At 42.7% G+C, this 16,887-nt stretch overlaps 1 protein-coding gene across 1 annotated transcript in view; it reads left to right on the top strand.

The window, feature by feature from the left end:
• PIK3R4 (phosphoinositide-3-kinase regulatory subunit 4) overlaps window positions 1–16,603 on the top strand; it is a 39,822-nt gene extending 23,219 nt beyond the window's left edge. Inside the window, exons 11-20 of the mRNA XM_075921929.2 lie at window positions 2,004–2,197; window positions 3,390–3,600; window positions 4,625–4,790; window positions 6,513–6,677; window positions 7,211–7,422; window positions 8,405–8,536; window positions 10,330–10,430; window positions 13,433–13,521; window positions 14,388–14,496; window positions 15,988–16,603. Coding sequence (XP_075778044.1) covers window positions 2,004–2,197; window positions 3,390–3,600; window positions 4,625–4,790; window positions 6,513–6,677; window positions 7,211–7,422; window positions 8,405–8,536; window positions 10,330–10,430; window positions 13,433–13,521; window positions 14,388–14,496; window positions 15,988–16,158 — 1,550 coding nt within the window. The 3' untranslated portion in view covers window positions 16,159–16,603. The remainder of the gene's footprint in view (window positions 1–2,003; window positions 2,198–3,389; window positions 3,601–4,624; window positions 4,791–6,512; window positions 6,678–7,210; window positions 7,423–8,404; window positions 8,537–10,329; window positions 10,431–13,432; window positions 13,522–14,387; window positions 14,497–15,987) is intronic.
• Window positions 16,604–16,887: the final 284 nt, after the last annotated feature.

Raw genomic sequence — 16,887 nt, forward strand, 5'->3', positions numbered from 1 at the left:
TACTTTCCCATAGTGGGACAACCAGTTTATCTCTTTGAATGTCTTATCTATTTGTCCAAGGTATTTTGAAGGTGAAACTCTGGGGCCAGGAATTGTTTGTAGGAGAGTTTTTTTTTTTTGTATGTCTCATCAAACCTCTATCAATACTGTTCATCTCCCCAATCCAAATACATACAGCAATATCTCGTTGTCTTCGGTTGCTTCCATTTCTTTCCCATTCTTCTATTTCATGCTCCCACGTGTTTGCAACTCCTCCCTGATGCACCAAGCTTCCTTCCACTCCTCCTATTTGTGCCTGTTTTTCCTGGAACTCTGTTTGCTACAAATCCTCCAAGCTCATTGCTCCAAGTTGCCGCGCATGCAAACAACCCCTGCAGCAGACATGTCACCTCTCCTCTCTCACACACATGCTTGCATTTTCATTACACTTCAGGGATCTCAAGACTTCTGACTTTCACATTTAAAAGCACAGTGCCTGTCAACTCTTTGTGGTATATTGTAAATTTGGGCAAAGGGAAGCATAAACACGAATTGCATGTCTTGTGGGGTCAACCTTAGGGAGGGCTTACGAGTTAGTATGTGGAGTCAATTCTTGTAATAAATTCTCTTCCTTATGCCGATTAATATTAGTCATTTTGTCTTCTATCTTTGTGCAGTGTCTTCATTTGGGTTTAATCTGCCCCTTGTTTCTATTTTTTTGTTTGTTTCAAGAGATCCAAAAAGGAATTCTAAAAATACACTGGGGGGGGTGCCCCCTGCTTGCTATGCTTGCCAACCCCCTCTGTTTGTGGGGATGGGCAGCCCTGGCCTCTCAACCCTCCCGCCCCCCAGCGGTAGTTGCACCAGCCCCGGCCTCTTGGCCCCTCTCTGGCCACCAGAGGAGGGCCAAGACTGGGCCAGGAGCAGCAGCAGCTTGCTATGCTTGGGACCCAGCAGGGAATCGCCACCTCTACCTGCCTCGGATCGGGGCCAGGAGCGCTTGGGCCTCCACCTGCCCAGCACTCCAGCCTCAACACTCTTCCCCTCCTTCCCCCCCCGCAAGATTAGCGCATCCACGCCAGCTTCCTGCAGGGGAGGAGGGAGAGGATAAAGACCCGAGACACTGCGCTGGGTACAGTTTGCACTTCCCTGGCGCGGCGTCTCGGGGCTTTCTCCTCTCCACTGCAGGAAGCTGGCACTGGCACGCTAATCTTGTTGGGGAGAGAGCTGAGGCTGGAGCACCGTGTAGGTGGTGACCTGAGTGCTCTCGGCCCTGGCCTGAGACAGGGGTTCCCTGCTGGGTCCCAGAGTGTCCGGGCCCTGAGTGCAGCGAGGATCCGCTGCTGCTGCCTCCTGGCCCTTCTACAGGGAGGCAGAATCTGCCTAAGCTGGACTGCCAGGCAGCTTTGCCACCACGGAACAGTGCCTGGGGCAGGAAAGCCAGGCCAGGGTGGAGCCTGTGGGACGCTACTGATGATGTCACTCTGTCTTCCCACTGGAAAACCTTTTTTATCTATTCAGATGGCATTCTTGAGACATCAGGAGGTGGTTGCTACCTTGTTGGGAAAGTGGCAGGCAGATTACTGCTGGCATCAAATACTATGTGATAAACTAGTTTCTTTCCCATGCCGATGCTGAATTAACTTTCATAGGAAGAACATCATTATTCATGGCTTCATCCTGCATCTCTTCCAAGTTAAAAAAAATTCCTTGTGATGTGTCAGCTTTAGTTTAAGAATATGTAAACAGAATATTATGTTTATGTAATAAAGTTCTTCTAATGCTAGATAGGATTTTTCTGGTTACTCAATATCTAAATCTGTCTCTTTCCTCTTAACGCCCCTATCAGCTGTAAATTATTAATTAGTGCATTTTTCTTTGATAAATGGAATACCATAAGAAATCTGCAGTATATATTGGGTTACATTTGGTGCTAAAGACATGGCCAGTTTGAATGTTTGTTGTAACTAATGAAATAAACCTTGTTAATCTTTTCTTTTTCTTTTTTGGTCTATTTCATATAGCTAGAAAAAATGTAAAGCAAGAATCAAACGTAAATGAAGAATGGAAAAGTATGTTTGGGTCTTTGGAACCTTCTAACATCTCCCAGCCAATACCTAAAGGACAAAGTACTGATCAAGAAACAATTCAGACTGGAAAACCTATTCGTTCTGAGTCCGCTGCTGGTATTGGTCCCACTTTGTCATCATCTCCACAGGTATTTCTGAAGACCTCACTAATGCATTTTTATCTGATCTAGATATTTAAATAGCCTAGATATTTAAATAGCAAGTACTTTACCCTCTACTCACTTGAACACAACAAAATGACTGATGTAAAGAGGAATTTTTAAGCCATTGTATTCAGTGTTTTTGTTCTTTTTGCTCTTTTGTTCAACAGAATATTGGGGCTTCAGGTTTAAAAAATTGGGAAGAATAAAGGTTAGTTCTATGAACAGCATGATCCTAAAGTGAATATATATCTTTTTCTAAGGGACGTGTTGGGGGAAGTTAACTAGTGCCTTAGATAAGCTATGGGGACAGTAAAGCTCCTTGAAACTCTTTGAGAATTCAAGAGTGGTAGACCCTGATCTTGTAATCTTCCTGTGTCTGGACCTCTTTTGTCTGTTACTTCATTGGAACACAGGATTTTCTATACCAGATCATAGCACTGGTCTGTATCCAGTAGTGGTCAGAACCAGATGCAGAAGAGGATGCAAGAAACCCTGCAGTAAATGTGGATGGAATAACCTATTCATAGAGAATTTGTTCCCCATCCCTTATTAGAGATTAACTAGTATTCTGGAGCACGTGTTTGTAGCATTTCCAAAAGTTAGTATAGGTCTTAGAGGCTGCCTGGATTCCTGTCTTGATTAGGGCCTTACTAACGAGCTATGACTTCAGTATTAATTCTGGATCTCAGGTGGGAGTTTTGTCAACTTTTTTGGTTTGATGTAAACAAATAACTGTTAGCTAATTTGTCACTTTGTAGGCATTAGTAAAGTAGTTACTACAGGTATATTTGCAGTAACTGCTCCTACAACAGTTGCTTGAAAAAATATTTTCTTCAGAAAAGCGTACAGTGAAAAGACATTTGTGTGCTGTGTTCTTAATAGTAATTTGTATTTCAAGTTGTTATGCAAACAAGGCATTGATTCTAGTCTCTTATGGTGGATTTGGTACATCAACTCTTTCATTAACATGGTTGATGTTTGGCTTGTTGCAAATCGTATATCCACATTTAAGTTGCTCACTTGAACAAATATTGAAGTCTTAGTTTTGAATTTGCATTTTTGCTCATCACTAACCAGGTTAAAGGACAAATGATTCCGCCATACTCTCTTTAGTGTGACATGCTAATCACATAACTGATTTAGCTGTGAATTTTTTTAAATTGTTTATGGCATACAGGCAACTGATGGAACAGTTGTCCAGACCAGGAAACCAACCATACAAGTTTTAAGCAGTACAGCTTCACTGTCCACGTACCAGTTACGCATCACTACTTGCAAAACTGAACTTCAGCAGTTAGTCCAACAGAAGCGAGAACAGTGCAATGCAGAAAGAATGGCCAAACAGATGATGGAGAATGCTGAATGGGAGAGCAAACCACCTCCTACAGGTAAAGATCAGGACCAGTGTGTTATTAGACCAGAGGTAAAACTTGGATCAAATTACATTCACCATAAGGGAAAATTTGAAATGCCAGAAACACAAGAAATTACTGGATTTTGAAATCCTCCAATTTTAAGAAGTTGATCTGGATTGGTTCCTTCTTTAGGAAAAAAAGTTCTGTTTTGACCGTGGAAATATTAAGGTCACCTGAAAAGTCTTATTGTAAAAATTTTTACAAAGAGAAACCATTTTAATATTCTCTTTCGCTGTCTGTGTAGGCATAGAAATTAAAAATGCTCATTTAAAATCAGTTTTTTTAATCTACCTGCGAAAATATGGTCATCAGTTTGTTCGGTTGCAAGCCCTGCAGGGAATGCAGTTTTCCATCAGTGTAGTTGATTTGTCAGTACTGTAACTGTTGCCAGGCAAGAGATTCAACTCTCTGATAAGCAAGCTTTTTGGTATACCTTTAACTTAGAGACAGGTTCAGTTTAGCATTCTGAGTGATGCTTTCTGTACTAAGAAGGCATTTCAGGCCTGCCATTGGGGGAGACAAAGGGGAAAACTGCCCTGGGGCCTGGTGATATAAAGGGCCCATGGCTCCAGCTGCCACCTCTGCTATGCCACAGGCCTTTCAATTGCCACCAGAGCCCGGGTGATGCAGTCCAGGTAACCTTAAGAGCTATCTGGAGGAAGGGGCATGGCGTGGTCCATGCCGCACAGAGGACTAGCTGCTCTAGTCCTGCCTATCTGCCTGATTGCCCACCACTTCTGGGAAGTCAGAACCTTCCCCACCCTACCTTGCACAGGGGCCTGGCAATTCTGTCAGCCCCCGGAGACCATTTTATTGGTGCATGTATAGGCACCAGTAAGCATTGTCTGAATCTGGTATACTGCTGTTCGGTCTGCCCAGTATCTTTTTAGTGTTGTATCTGTCTCCAGCTTATCACTGTCACTTGGATGTGGTGGGAATTTTCATTTTTCTTTAGTGTTAGGTTTTGGTGGTTGATTTCCTATTGCTGTTTCCATAGGATGGCGTCCTAAAGGGCTTTTGGTTGCTCACCTTCATGAACATAAGTCTGCAGTGAACCGTATTAGAGTTTCAGATGAGCATTCCATTTTTGCCACATGTTCTAATGATGGCACGGTGAAAATCTGGAACAGCCAAAAAATGGAAGGAAAAACCACTACAACCAGGTAACTTACAATTCTTCACACTATGTCATTTCTTTTCTCTTTACTAAAACTATTTAACTACAGGTTACACCTCCATAAACCAGAACTCTCTGGTCCAGCAGCATCCATGGTCCAGTAGGACCATGGATGTTCCAGGATCAGATAGTCCCAACACGCTGCAGGTGATTTGGGGCATGGGGGAGAAGGCGAAGCAGGAGTCTGTCGTGATGCAAGGGGTGGGATGCTGTGCTGCGGGAGTGGGAGGGGTGGGTCAGAAGCCAGGAATCTGGGTGTGTGGCTGAACTGGGCTGCAGGAGCCAGTGCGTGGCTCAGCTGGGCTGTGCGGCGAGATAGGGGGCAGTAAGCCCCACGCACAACTCAGCTGGGCTGCCTTGGGGAACCGGGAAGACGGGGGTGGGGCAGGGAGTGGGGCCAGCATCAGGGAGGCCAGAAATGACCTGGTCCAGCCAAATCTCTGATCCAGGACCAGTCAGGTCCTAAGGATGCTGGACCAGGGAGGTCCAACTTGAACGCACAAGCTTGAACCATCCTACAGTATACTGAAGATCCTAAATATTCTACTGGAAGAGTCTACCTATAAGGGTGCAACCATAAAATTTGATGTTTCATTTTCTAGGAATCTTTGTTCTCTTCTATCTGATTGAAACCACAAGGGGAATATTACATATGCGATTACATATTACATTTGGAAATCTTTATGATATATAGATATCAGCAGGGCTCGTCAATTAATGTAATCTACTTGCCTGTAGCGAGTAGATTACAAGCTGGCACAGCCGCGCAGCGCGGTCTGCGCATGCACAGCGTGCCGAACCGCACAGCTGGCGAGCAGGGCTCACCGCCGTTTGGCGAACCCTGGATATCAGTATCAATATATATTTAAAGATCACCTACATTTACAGCTAAATGAGCTTCATAGTTAACTGTCTTTTTCCTTGAAATGCATTTCAGGAAAATTTGTATACAGTACTTCTGAAGAGAAAATGCATAGTACATAATTTACTGAAATGCACACCTTATAAAAAAGGTCCTGTTAATACAAAAAAAGTCAAGATACACAGGACCATTCTGATAATGAAATTAGACTTTATATGTTCATAGAGAGACGAAGGTATTGTAAAAAAGCTACATATATGTATGTAAGATTGTAGGGTGTTTGTTCTGTATCTGTAGCACAGAATGATCATGACATTGAAAAGCTTCAGGGGGTTGCCGAGTTAGTCTGTACAGGATACATTTAAAAAACAACAAATAGTTTGGTAACACCTGAAAGACTAACAAAACACATAGTTGGTATCATGAGCTTTTGTGGGCACAGCCCACTTCTTCAGATGACCAGAGCGTTGGCTGTCCAGAACGAAAATAAATGGGGGTGGCGGAGGAAAAAAATGGAGGGGGAGAATCAAGAAGAGGCAGTGGGTATAAAAATATCAAGGGGAAAGATGAGCTGGAATGTAACAGGAAAAACAAATAGTCTATAAGCACCTAAAGACTGGATATATGATGATAAAGAGTATAACACCTGTTACAAAGGAGGAGAATTAAGTTTATACAGACAACTCAGACTGACATTTCCTGATTTTGGAGCACTCACACTAATCTGGTCTTAATGCGAGGAGTTATTTTAAGGTTGTGGGAGAGGTAAAATTATATTGTATTGCAAAGATTCTGCTATGACTTGAATCTGTTTCTTATCTCTTTCTACCTCTCTGTCCCCTTTAGATCAATTTTGACATATTCTCGGATTGGAGGAAGCGTCAAGACCCTCACTTTTTGTCAAGGCTCACACTACTTGGCCATAGCTTCAGATAATGGTGGGATCCAGCTTCTTGGGATTGAAGCATCAAAGCTTCCGAAATCTCCTAAAATTCATCCTATACAAAGCAGGTACCTGTCTATTTTATACTGGAGAATGTATGTATTATAGGTCGTACTGACCTGGTATGGCACCCACAGGACCTGACTGGTCCCGAATGAGAGAGTTTGCTGGACCAGGAGAGGTCAATTCCAGCTTTTGTGCTGATAGACTCTGGGCTCTCCTGGCCAGGCTCTCTTCTAGGCTCTGTGCCTCCACATGGCTCTGCTGCTAGCCCAGCTGCTGTCTGGCAGCTGACTCCAGATGAACTGCACTACTGATACTGCCCCGACTCAACCTGCTAGGCTTCACTTTCTCAGCCAGTCTGTGCTGCTGGTCTGGCCCTGGGATTTTACTAGCTCGATGAAGATAAGTAGGCCTTGCAGGAGAAGTGAATTTGGAGGGAGGAGTAGGGGAGATACTCACTGTGGAAGGGTCGGGAGGCATTGTGAATGAAAACATGATGATGTGAGTGGCTATAAAGCATCTTCAGTATGGGGGAGTGTTAAAGAAACATTTAGAGAGATAATAACTGTCTTGTTTCTGCTTTGCTTTATTTCTCCAGGTTGCTAGACCAGAAAGACGATGGTTGTGTGGTAGATATGCATCACTTCAATTCGGGAGCACAGTCAGTGTTGGCTTATGCCACTGTGAATGGTTCCTTAGTTGGATGGGACTTGCGATCCACTAGTAATGCTTGGACACTAAAACATGATTTGAGGCTAGGTCTCATAACCTCGTTTGCTGTGGACATACATCAGTGCTGGCTGTGTATTGGTAAGCTTAATTATTATTCAGTCTCAGTTTGTTGGTGTCATAGGGTGAGTATGCCCAGCCACCTCAGAAGCAAGGCAGTGAGCTTGTCAGGCCACTCAACATGTATTCGACCTCATGAATGTTACAGCCCCAGGTACCCCCAGGCCTCTCACTATTCCTTTTTCCCCATACAAGAGTACAGCTTAGTGGCAAAAGTCAGTAGCCACCCCAGTCCACAGGCAATAGGTCCCAGGGGCCTAAGTCAATAGCACCCATGTCCACAGGGCAGTAGAGACCAGGGGCCTTAGTCAATATCAATTCTCTGTTTGCGGAGCAATAGGGCCCGGTGGCCAAAGTCAGTAGCAAGAAAGGTAGTGTCTCCTTGGAGGTTTAATGGGGATGGGCGTCCCCTCCCTCTCCGCCGGGTCGCAGCCCAGGGCCCTGTCAGTGGTGGGTGTGTCCCATCATTAGCTCAGCAGGGAATCTGTCTGCAACACACTGAGCTCTCAGGGATCCAGTTCCCTGCCCTAAGCTACTTCCTACCCACCTCATAGTAGTTGGCATCTTCCCCACTTGCCTCCTGTAGACTGGGAGTTTCCCCAGTCAGTCTCTGCTGGCTGGCCTCCGCGTCATCATCCTTCAGCTCTACAGTGGTCAGCTCCGACTGAGCTGCTCCACTGGCCTTTATACTGGTCCTCCAGTTGGAGCATGCCCAGCAGGGCTGTGGGGGTGGGGCTCTGACAGGGAGACCTGGTTAACCCTCACTGGCCCAGCGTGGGGTTGGTACACCCCATCACAATTGGTTAGACTTAGTGAAATTCATTTAAAATAACTAATTCGTTGTCCCTTTAGAGTGCATGTTTTATAATGGCTCCGGGTACTTTTTAGTAGATACTCTAGTGTATATCAAATCAAGACTACAGGCCCTTTACTTTAGGAACAAAAAAAATATAGATTAAAAACTGGTGCAATAGGCCCTCTGACAATAACTCTCTTTCACCAGGTACAAGCAGTGGTACCATGGCATGCTGGGACATGAGGTTCCAGTTACCCATCTCCAGCCATTGCCATCCTTCCAGGGCTCGTATCAGACGCCTGCTTATGCATCCTCTCTCTCAGTCATGGGTAATTGCAGGTAAAACAGATATCTTACTTACCATATCATTGATGAAGATTGTGATTCACAGCTTGTTCTTCTCTTTCTGGTGTACTGAATGTGTGATTCTGCAGACTTGGTTCTGCTCAGTAGGTGAGGGTCACAGTTGGATTCTGCCTCAGTGCCTTGTAATGACTTTCATACAAAAGGTACAGTTTTACCCCCTTATATCCTCTTTAGAGAGTTAGTGTGCCTGGATATTCTAACTCCCAAGAGGTTACCAGCCCAGTACACTGCTTGCTACATCTTGCTGCCTAAGGGAATTTGCTTAAAAGGCAGGAGGTGAAATCCTGACCCCATTAAAGCCAGTTGGAAGTTTGCTATTGGCTTCATTGGGCTCAGGAGTTCTCCCAGAGTAGGGAATATTTTTAGAGGTACAAAGGATAGTTCAGTGTCCAAGTCCCATTAAACCCAACTCATTTGTACTTTTGAAAATCCCAAGACTCTTACTGCAAAAACTTGCAGTTGTTTTATTCTTATATACACAGAATTGTAGAATTCTGCAATAATACTGCAGATATTTTATTAAGTAACGGTGCAGCAGTCCATTCTTGTAATGAGTTTTTATGCTTAAAGTACTGTGCAGGAATAGAGCCTACAAAGTTATGGTATAGAAGTATAAAATTAAAAGATTCTTTCACCCAATGCAAATTTTAAAAAATGTTTAAACTTGGGGTTCAGAGTTTAAGTAAACTTACTCCTTAAATTTCATCTATTTTATTTTAATGGGTGATGTCATCTGGATTCTACATATCTCTAAGAAAAACTTTTCACTTGTGTGACACGTGCACAAACAGTGTAAGTCCTCCCTTGCTGGGTAGTACAGGCAGTCCCCAGGTTACGTACAAGATAGGGACTGTAGGTTTGTTCTTAAGTTGAATTTGTATGTAAGTCGGAACTGGTACATATTGTAGGTGAAACTCTAGCTAAACATTTCTGCAGAGCTCAGTTTTATTCTCCCACACCTCACTTCGCTCAGTCCTTTATTCTCAAGCTGAGGTGTCTGCTGAGAAAAGCCGCTCCGCGTCTCCCTGGTCTGCTGGGGGGGCGCTAGCTTCGCGTCTCCCTGATCTGCTAGGGGGAAGCAGCTAGTGCGGGGTTGCCTCACCCCGTTTGTAAGTAGGGAGCCAATGTAAGTCGGATCCATGTAACCCGGGGACTGCCTGTACATAAATAGTAGGTTTCTCCTGTTGCACTCTGATCCAGCAAAGAAGTCACTTGTGTGCTTGCATTTAAGTATGGGAGTAGACCCCCTGAATTTAATCAGAGGCACTCGCAGGCTTAAAGTTAAGCATATGGGTAAGTGCTTTGCTGGATGGGGGCCGTAATAGTCTAAAGGAATTTCTGTAGACTTAGAGCTCATCCTTCCCTTCCTTCTGCTAGATGAATTCTGAGTTCCCTAGCCAGAGTGTTGAACTGCTTCTGATACCTATGCTGGTAAGCCGCTATTTACCATTCACAGATTGGGGGCAGAGGTTCCCAGGAAGTAAGTGATCAAATTATATGTTTTCAAGAGGATATTGGAAATAGTTTTGTTTTAGACTCTCCATTATCTAAACAACTGTAAAATGAGGTTTAGGGTCCTTTTTATCCAGAATGGAGCCACCACTGTAGAGATGAAAACAGCAAAATACGTTCAGAACTGACTAAAAGTGAGATTAACATGTTCCCTAAGGAGAGCAAGCCAGATGTGTGGTACACTCAGCCTCTATCAGTAGAAACCAAAGCCATGTGATTCAATTGTAATTGTATTGGCAAATTTTCCCCTGTAGCTGTTCAAGGCAATAATGAAGTCTCTATGTGGGATATGGAAACTGGAGACAGGCGTTTCACTTTGTGGGCCAGCAGTGCACCTCCTCTTTCAGAATTACAGGTTTGGCTTCCTTTTTCTTTTTCCATTATCGTGCTTTATGGTTTCTGTAGAATTTCCTGCTTCCAAGGAGCACTTCAGTATTTCTGCCTGTGTGTTTGGTGGCTGCCTTTTGTTTTTGTAGTTTCTCAGCATGTCTCATCTTCGTAACTTAATCATGTTTTGCTGTTAAAATGAAATCGCCTTTCCAAAGAAGTCTGGGAACCTACAGAAACATAAAACAACTTCAAGGAATTAACTGATTTCATTTGTCAGGTTTTAGATATTTCTTCCTTATTAAACTTCTTAGATTCAGTAGCTGGGGTAGAGCCTCTTTATGTAGTGCATTTGCAAAGTGACCTTGGCTGCAGGGAACTGGAAAAAGAAGTTTTGAATAAGATATATTGCCCTGATTCCCCTTTCATCTACTGTAGAGGAGGGGTTAATGATATTTAACTCACCCACTGCTATGTTTGGTCACCCTATTTTTCTCACAACACTTACTAAGCAAATATCTGGGCTTTGATGTTAACTTAAAGGAGTAAATTCATAGTATTGCGTTTGGGTCTGTTTATAAATTAATGACCTTTAAATGTTTGTTCTTGTCATCACAGTATCTCTATTCTATTGCACTTCACCTTAATAGAGTAAACCCACCACTGTGTTTAGCAGTTGGTATTAAATATATCTTCATATGGAGCAATATGTACATGCTTTTTTCCCCCCGCTGTAATTCATTTGTCAAAGGCACCTCCACACCCAGCCATGAGTGCAAAAGAAAGGAAACAAAATAAAATAAAATCCTTCAAGCAAAATATATTACTAAGACCTCCCCCCGCCCCCCATACATGTTACATTTCAGATCTGCAATAGACGCTGTACTTAAAGTAGGGATATAAGCGACTAGTTGACTATCCAATAAGCAGATGCTTATTGGATAGTCAACTCAACTAGTCACGCTCCTTCTCCCTCTCCTCCCCCCCCCCCCCCGCCCGCCTCTATTAGAGGCTACGTCTAGACTACGGGGTTTTTCTGGGATACCAGAGGTATCCTGGAAAAACTCTGCTACGTCCAGGGAACACGTCTGCTCTTCTGCAAAAAAAAAAAAAAAAAAAGCGGAAGAGCAGACGCGCTCTTTTGGAAGTCCTGTCTTCCTCCTCCCATGAGGAAGAAGGGCTCTTCTGAAAGAGGGTTGTTTTTTTTCTGAAATTTGACCCAGTGTAGACGGAAAAAGACATGTAATTGCGGAGCGCAATTTGCGTACCTTTTTCTGATAAAGCCCCGTTGTGTAGACATAGCCAGAGAGAGGCAGTGGGGGAGGAAGAGGAGCAGGAGCTGATGTTGGTGTTGGTGGGTAGGAGGTGGAATAGGTAAAGCTGGCTTCCCCAGCACTGTCTCTGCGGTGGGGCAGTGGAGGCTGAGGCACAGTGGAAAATAGCGCAAGTGGGGACTACTCAGCAGGGAGCCCCTGCAGGGCTTTTGTACATTTCAAAAACAAAAGTGCCGCAGGGAACACGGGGCAAGTGGAGACTCAAGCAATTCCTGCTCACCTGTGCTCTCTGTGGCACTCCCCTCTTGTTGCCACTGTGAGAGGCAGCAAGGGGTGGGGATGGGAGCTGGCTGCAGTGCTGCTGTGAAGCAGCACCTGTCTGCAGGGGTCCCAGCAAGGAGCTGCCCCCCCCTCCCCAGCAGATAAGGGATGTAGCTGCCAAGCAACCCTTGTTTGCGGTGGCCAGGGTTAGCCTCAGGCAGGGACTACTGCCGGAGTAGCCTCTGCCTGCGGCTAGCCCTGGCCACCACAAACGGGCTGCTCTAGCATGAGCCCCTGTTCGTGGCAGACAGAGCTGTCCGTTACAAATAGGGGCTGTTGGACTCAGCATGAGCCAGGACCGAGCAGCCCCTAGCTTGACTGATCGCTGCGCCTCTGCATTTTAAATGTATTTAGAGCCCAGTGGTTCTTACTGCAGTTAAAATACAGAGTCGCAGCATGGTGGCACTGGAGCCGACATGAGCCAGGACTGCTTAGTCCTGGCTCGAGTCGGCTCCTCTGGAGCTACCCCTGCTGTGGCTCTGCAGAGGCGCTTATTGACTGATCGTATAGTCGATAAAAATTGTTTAGACTATACGATTAGCCAAATAATCGCATTTTAACATCCTTAACTTAAAGGATCTATTCCCCCTGAATAAAAATTCTAGGCTCCCTTCTCTGTTGATCTCAAATAGCCATATGTAGGGATGTTTCCACTGTTGTAACCATGTTGATTAGGGATGTTAGATACCAGTATTTTAGTAATCATGTAGCCGAAACAATTTTTAGCAGTTACACGGTTACTTAAAGTACTCTCCAGGGGTGGGTCTGGCAGCCAGTACACTCCTGGCCCCGTTTCCGGGGAGCCCCCTGCCACTCTGCAAGAGAAGCTAATTTAAAAATGAGCTCCCAGCGAAGATCAGCTTCTGGCTGCCACCCCTATCTGCAAGGGGACCTGAGCTCTCCACAGACAGAGGCTGCTTTGGCATCCCACGGAGCAGTTGCTGTCCGTGGGGGGATGAGCTTATCAGTTAGTTGTTTAAATGGCTATAATAATTCAAACAATAAGGTCCATCCACCTTATATCTCCTGTGTAATTATAGCTTTTCATAACTGGGGTTTTTATGTATCAGTTAACTAGGAGTCTTGCTGTGGTGGTTCTTATAACTTTGGAACTGCCAGAACATCAAGTGTATATTCTTGTGTTTTTCAGCTTGCTAATTTTATTCAATTCTGTAAGAGAGAATTACTCAGCTGGCAATGTCTCATTGAAAGCCTAGGAAGAGTTAGATTCTCTTACATGCTTTGGGAGAGGAACAAAAATAAATGACTTTTATCTCTATGTATTTAAGATTTGACTATTTACCAGATACCAATTCATCACACTTTGATTTTGTGTTGAAACAAAGGCTTCCTGTCTTGTTTGGCAACATAAATTAGAAATTTGGTACAAGAACATTTTTGGAGATAGTAACATGTTTTTATTTTCCCCAATTAGCCGTCGCCTCACAGTGTTCATGGAATATACTGTAGTCCTGCAGATGGAAATCCCATATTACTAACTGCAGGTTCAGACATGAAAATAAGGTAAAAATACTTTGAGGAATCTCTTTAAAGATGTAATTTTTTTTTTAAAGTAATCGAACCCTTTAGCAGTAGTGGCTGTAGTATTTACAGATTGGTCCATTATAAGTTTGGGCAATTGAATGTTACTCTTTTTTCCACAGATTCAAGAGACATGTCTCTGTTTGGACATGTCTACACTGGGGAATTATTCCCCTCATTTTGAAATAACAAGGTGAGCGTCCACACAGCAAGCCCGTTATTTCAAAATTATTTCAAAACAATGGGCTTGTTATTTTGAAGTAACAACTCCTGCTTGTGATGAGGAATAATGCTTATTTCGAAATAGTGTTAGTGTGGACGCTGTAGTCGAAGTAACTACTCCCCAGAGTCAGTCAAAGTAACTATTCTCCGGTGCTTCCTTGGGCTCTAAGTCGAGGTAGCGTATCCACATTAAGGGAGCCTGCCTTGGATTAATTTTGAGGCTTCCCTATAGTTATTTCAGGAATTTTTCTTTCGAAATAGTCTCATAGTGTAGACATAGCCTTCTATTCCTCGTTATTGCTGCCTGTTACATTAGACCAGTGTCTTTAACTTCTCGAGTCTCACTTTCCCATCTGCAAAATGGAGATAAGAGCCTTTGTAAACTGCTAGATATGCTGTGCTGGATGCAGCAATTAGTGATGCCCTGTGAACAAATATGATTAACTTTGATTTTCTGTATTTATAACCTGTAACTCTTCCCTTCAGCCTATAAAGTCTAGTCTGATTTTTACCAGGGGAAGAAAGTTCTTACAAAGTTGTATTGAGACCTACCACCGTTAAGCATTTCTTACCTTCTTTGGCTTATGCATGTTTTTGTTTTGTTTGTTTTTCCTTCACTCTCTTAGATTTTGGGAGATGGCTTACCCTGAGAGATCATACATTGTTGCAGGAAGTGCCAATTGCCCATTGGTATCCTACTATAGGAAGATAATTGAAGGCACAGAAGTGGTTCAGGTATTCTGTTCTGTTTTGTTTTTTTTAATTGCCTCTCCAGGCCAGTGTTCAAGTACACCAGTATGAGGAGAGGAACACTTTCATTTCTGGTTCCTCTACTTACTACTACTATGCATTGATGACTTCAGTCCCTCAACAGGTCATATTTCAGAGGCAGCAATAATGTTTAAACCCAAATAGTGCTTGTTTTGACAAACAATACTAACGAATAGTATTCATTGGGAAAACCTGATATCTTTGGTTGACTTTTGTGATCCTGGAACTCAGAGATTTAACAGTTTAATATTTTGACTTTCTGGACATTGAGGCATTTCCACTAAAAACTGTTACCCAATTAGTGTGGAATTTGTCCTGCAAGAGGTTGAGTACACAAATTATTTATGCAGTGCTGTAAGTACGCTGTTTGTTCCTTATGGGATAATTAAAAACAGTCGAAGCACAACTTAAATCACATCCGAAAAGTACGGGAATGTTTTCATGTCAGATTTCTGCTGTGATTGTATCCCTCAAAATGACTTCCAGCAGTTACAGATTTACTGCTTTATATTTGGCTTTGTAATGTTTTGTATCGATTATTTAACTGAATACATGGCGTTTAAGAGATTTCTATTAAGGAGGCATTTTTTATAAATTTCTTTAATATAGAAAATCAGCTGTCAATTTATTTTATTCCTTTAAGCCAATTTTATGAGAATTTTTCTGTATGGAAAAAATCCTACATAATTAGGAAAAACTGGTAGATTCTCAAAAGATTACTGTAAAACTCTGTGGAATTTGAATAGATTCTTCTATAATATTTAACAATTGATATCCCTGCTACAGAACTATTAGTTTAAAAATCCTAGATGGGCTGGTTCTTTTCCATAGGATTGTTTTCCATGAAGATGACTAAGCATACATTTTCTCTCATCAGCTTTTCCTTTCCTGAAGTTGTAATACTGAATTTGAGATACCTATCTTGTTCCCCTATCTACTAATACAGAATTATTACTTTAGTTCAGGATCAAGAAGCTAGATTGTGAAGGAAAAGGGCTTTTAGGCCAACTCTACAGTAGACTCAGCAGCTCAGCTTGCAGTACTCAGCTCCAGCTGTGGTTAATATGTAACTGGAGTCAGTTTATCTTAAGCTGAGGTTGGTGGCATCCACACAAAGTAAGGCTGACAGGAGTACATGCTCCCATGGGCTCCCTACTCCTCACAAAAGGAGTACCGGATGCTGGTGAGGGCATCCTCTGAGTTTGATTTAGTGAGTCTGAACTAGACTCGCTAAATTGAATCCTGAAGATTGATCATGGCAGCAGTGATTTTCCTTGTAGTGTACACACGGCCTTAAACACACACCCCTGTTTCAGTAATAGGAGGAGAACATTTGGCAAAGGAAAACTTATGTTGATTTGTAATGGTCTTTCTAGTCGCCAGACTATGAAACGTCCTGTTAAATTCATATACTACTGGAGACTTGTTTATTTTAATATTTTCACTCTCAAACAGGAAATTCAAAACAAACAGAAGTTGGGCCCTACAGATGAGACCCCTCGTCGGGGACCAGAATCTCTACCAGTTGGACACCATGATATCATCACAGACATTGCTACTTTCCAGACTACTCAAGGTTTTATAGTAACTGCATCAAGAGATGGAATTGTTAAAGTGTGGAAGTAAAGATTGCACTAATATATAATATGTAAATATTTGTAATAAATAATAGAATTATGCTGACTCTGAAGAATATGAAGATGACCATATATCAATCAGTATGGTTATTAAGACTTGTCCGAAGGTCCTTTCAGTTATTTTATTACAGCTGCTTGATTTCTGTAACACTTTCGGAAAGTAACAAGCAGAAGCAGTTTATGAAGAAGTAGTGGTTAGTGTGGTGGTAACCATACCATTCTTCAGGAACCTATAATAAAACAGTTTTTGAAATATTACGTTGCAGGTTATAAACATAATGAAAGCTGCTGACTCCTACATAGACAGTATTTATGAAGCCTGATATTTTTTTTTACATTGAATCTGGAAGAAGAAATATTTTGTTGCACTAATGTCCATGTATACTCTCATTAATATATAGTTGATATCAAAGAATAAACCCCATATGAGCTTACTTGCACAGTAGTTTTGTCTTCAGTATCTATTGGCCCTTTTGTCTACTGAAACGTGCCAGGTTTCTGCTTCACTGTATCACAGTTCCAGGGCAATTTCACCATATTTACTGAGCATTTTATATTAACGAGAATTGAAAGCCCAGTGATATTTTGCAGGAGGAAAAAAAACATTTTAAGCACTTCTTGCTACTCCCCACGCACTTCCACTGTAATGAACATGTAAGCCACAGAATGAGTGATGCATAATGTTTTCTTATACCCTTATTTTTTCACAAAAACAGTG

This window comes from Pelodiscus sinensis, chromosome 2, assembly GCF_052426305.1.
Source record: "Pelodiscus sinensis isolate ZL-2025 chromosome 2, ASM5242630v1, whole genome shotgun sequence".
In the NCBI taxonomy this organism is placed as follows: Eukaryota; Metazoa; Chordata; order Testudines; family Trionychidae; genus Pelodiscus; species Pelodiscus sinensis.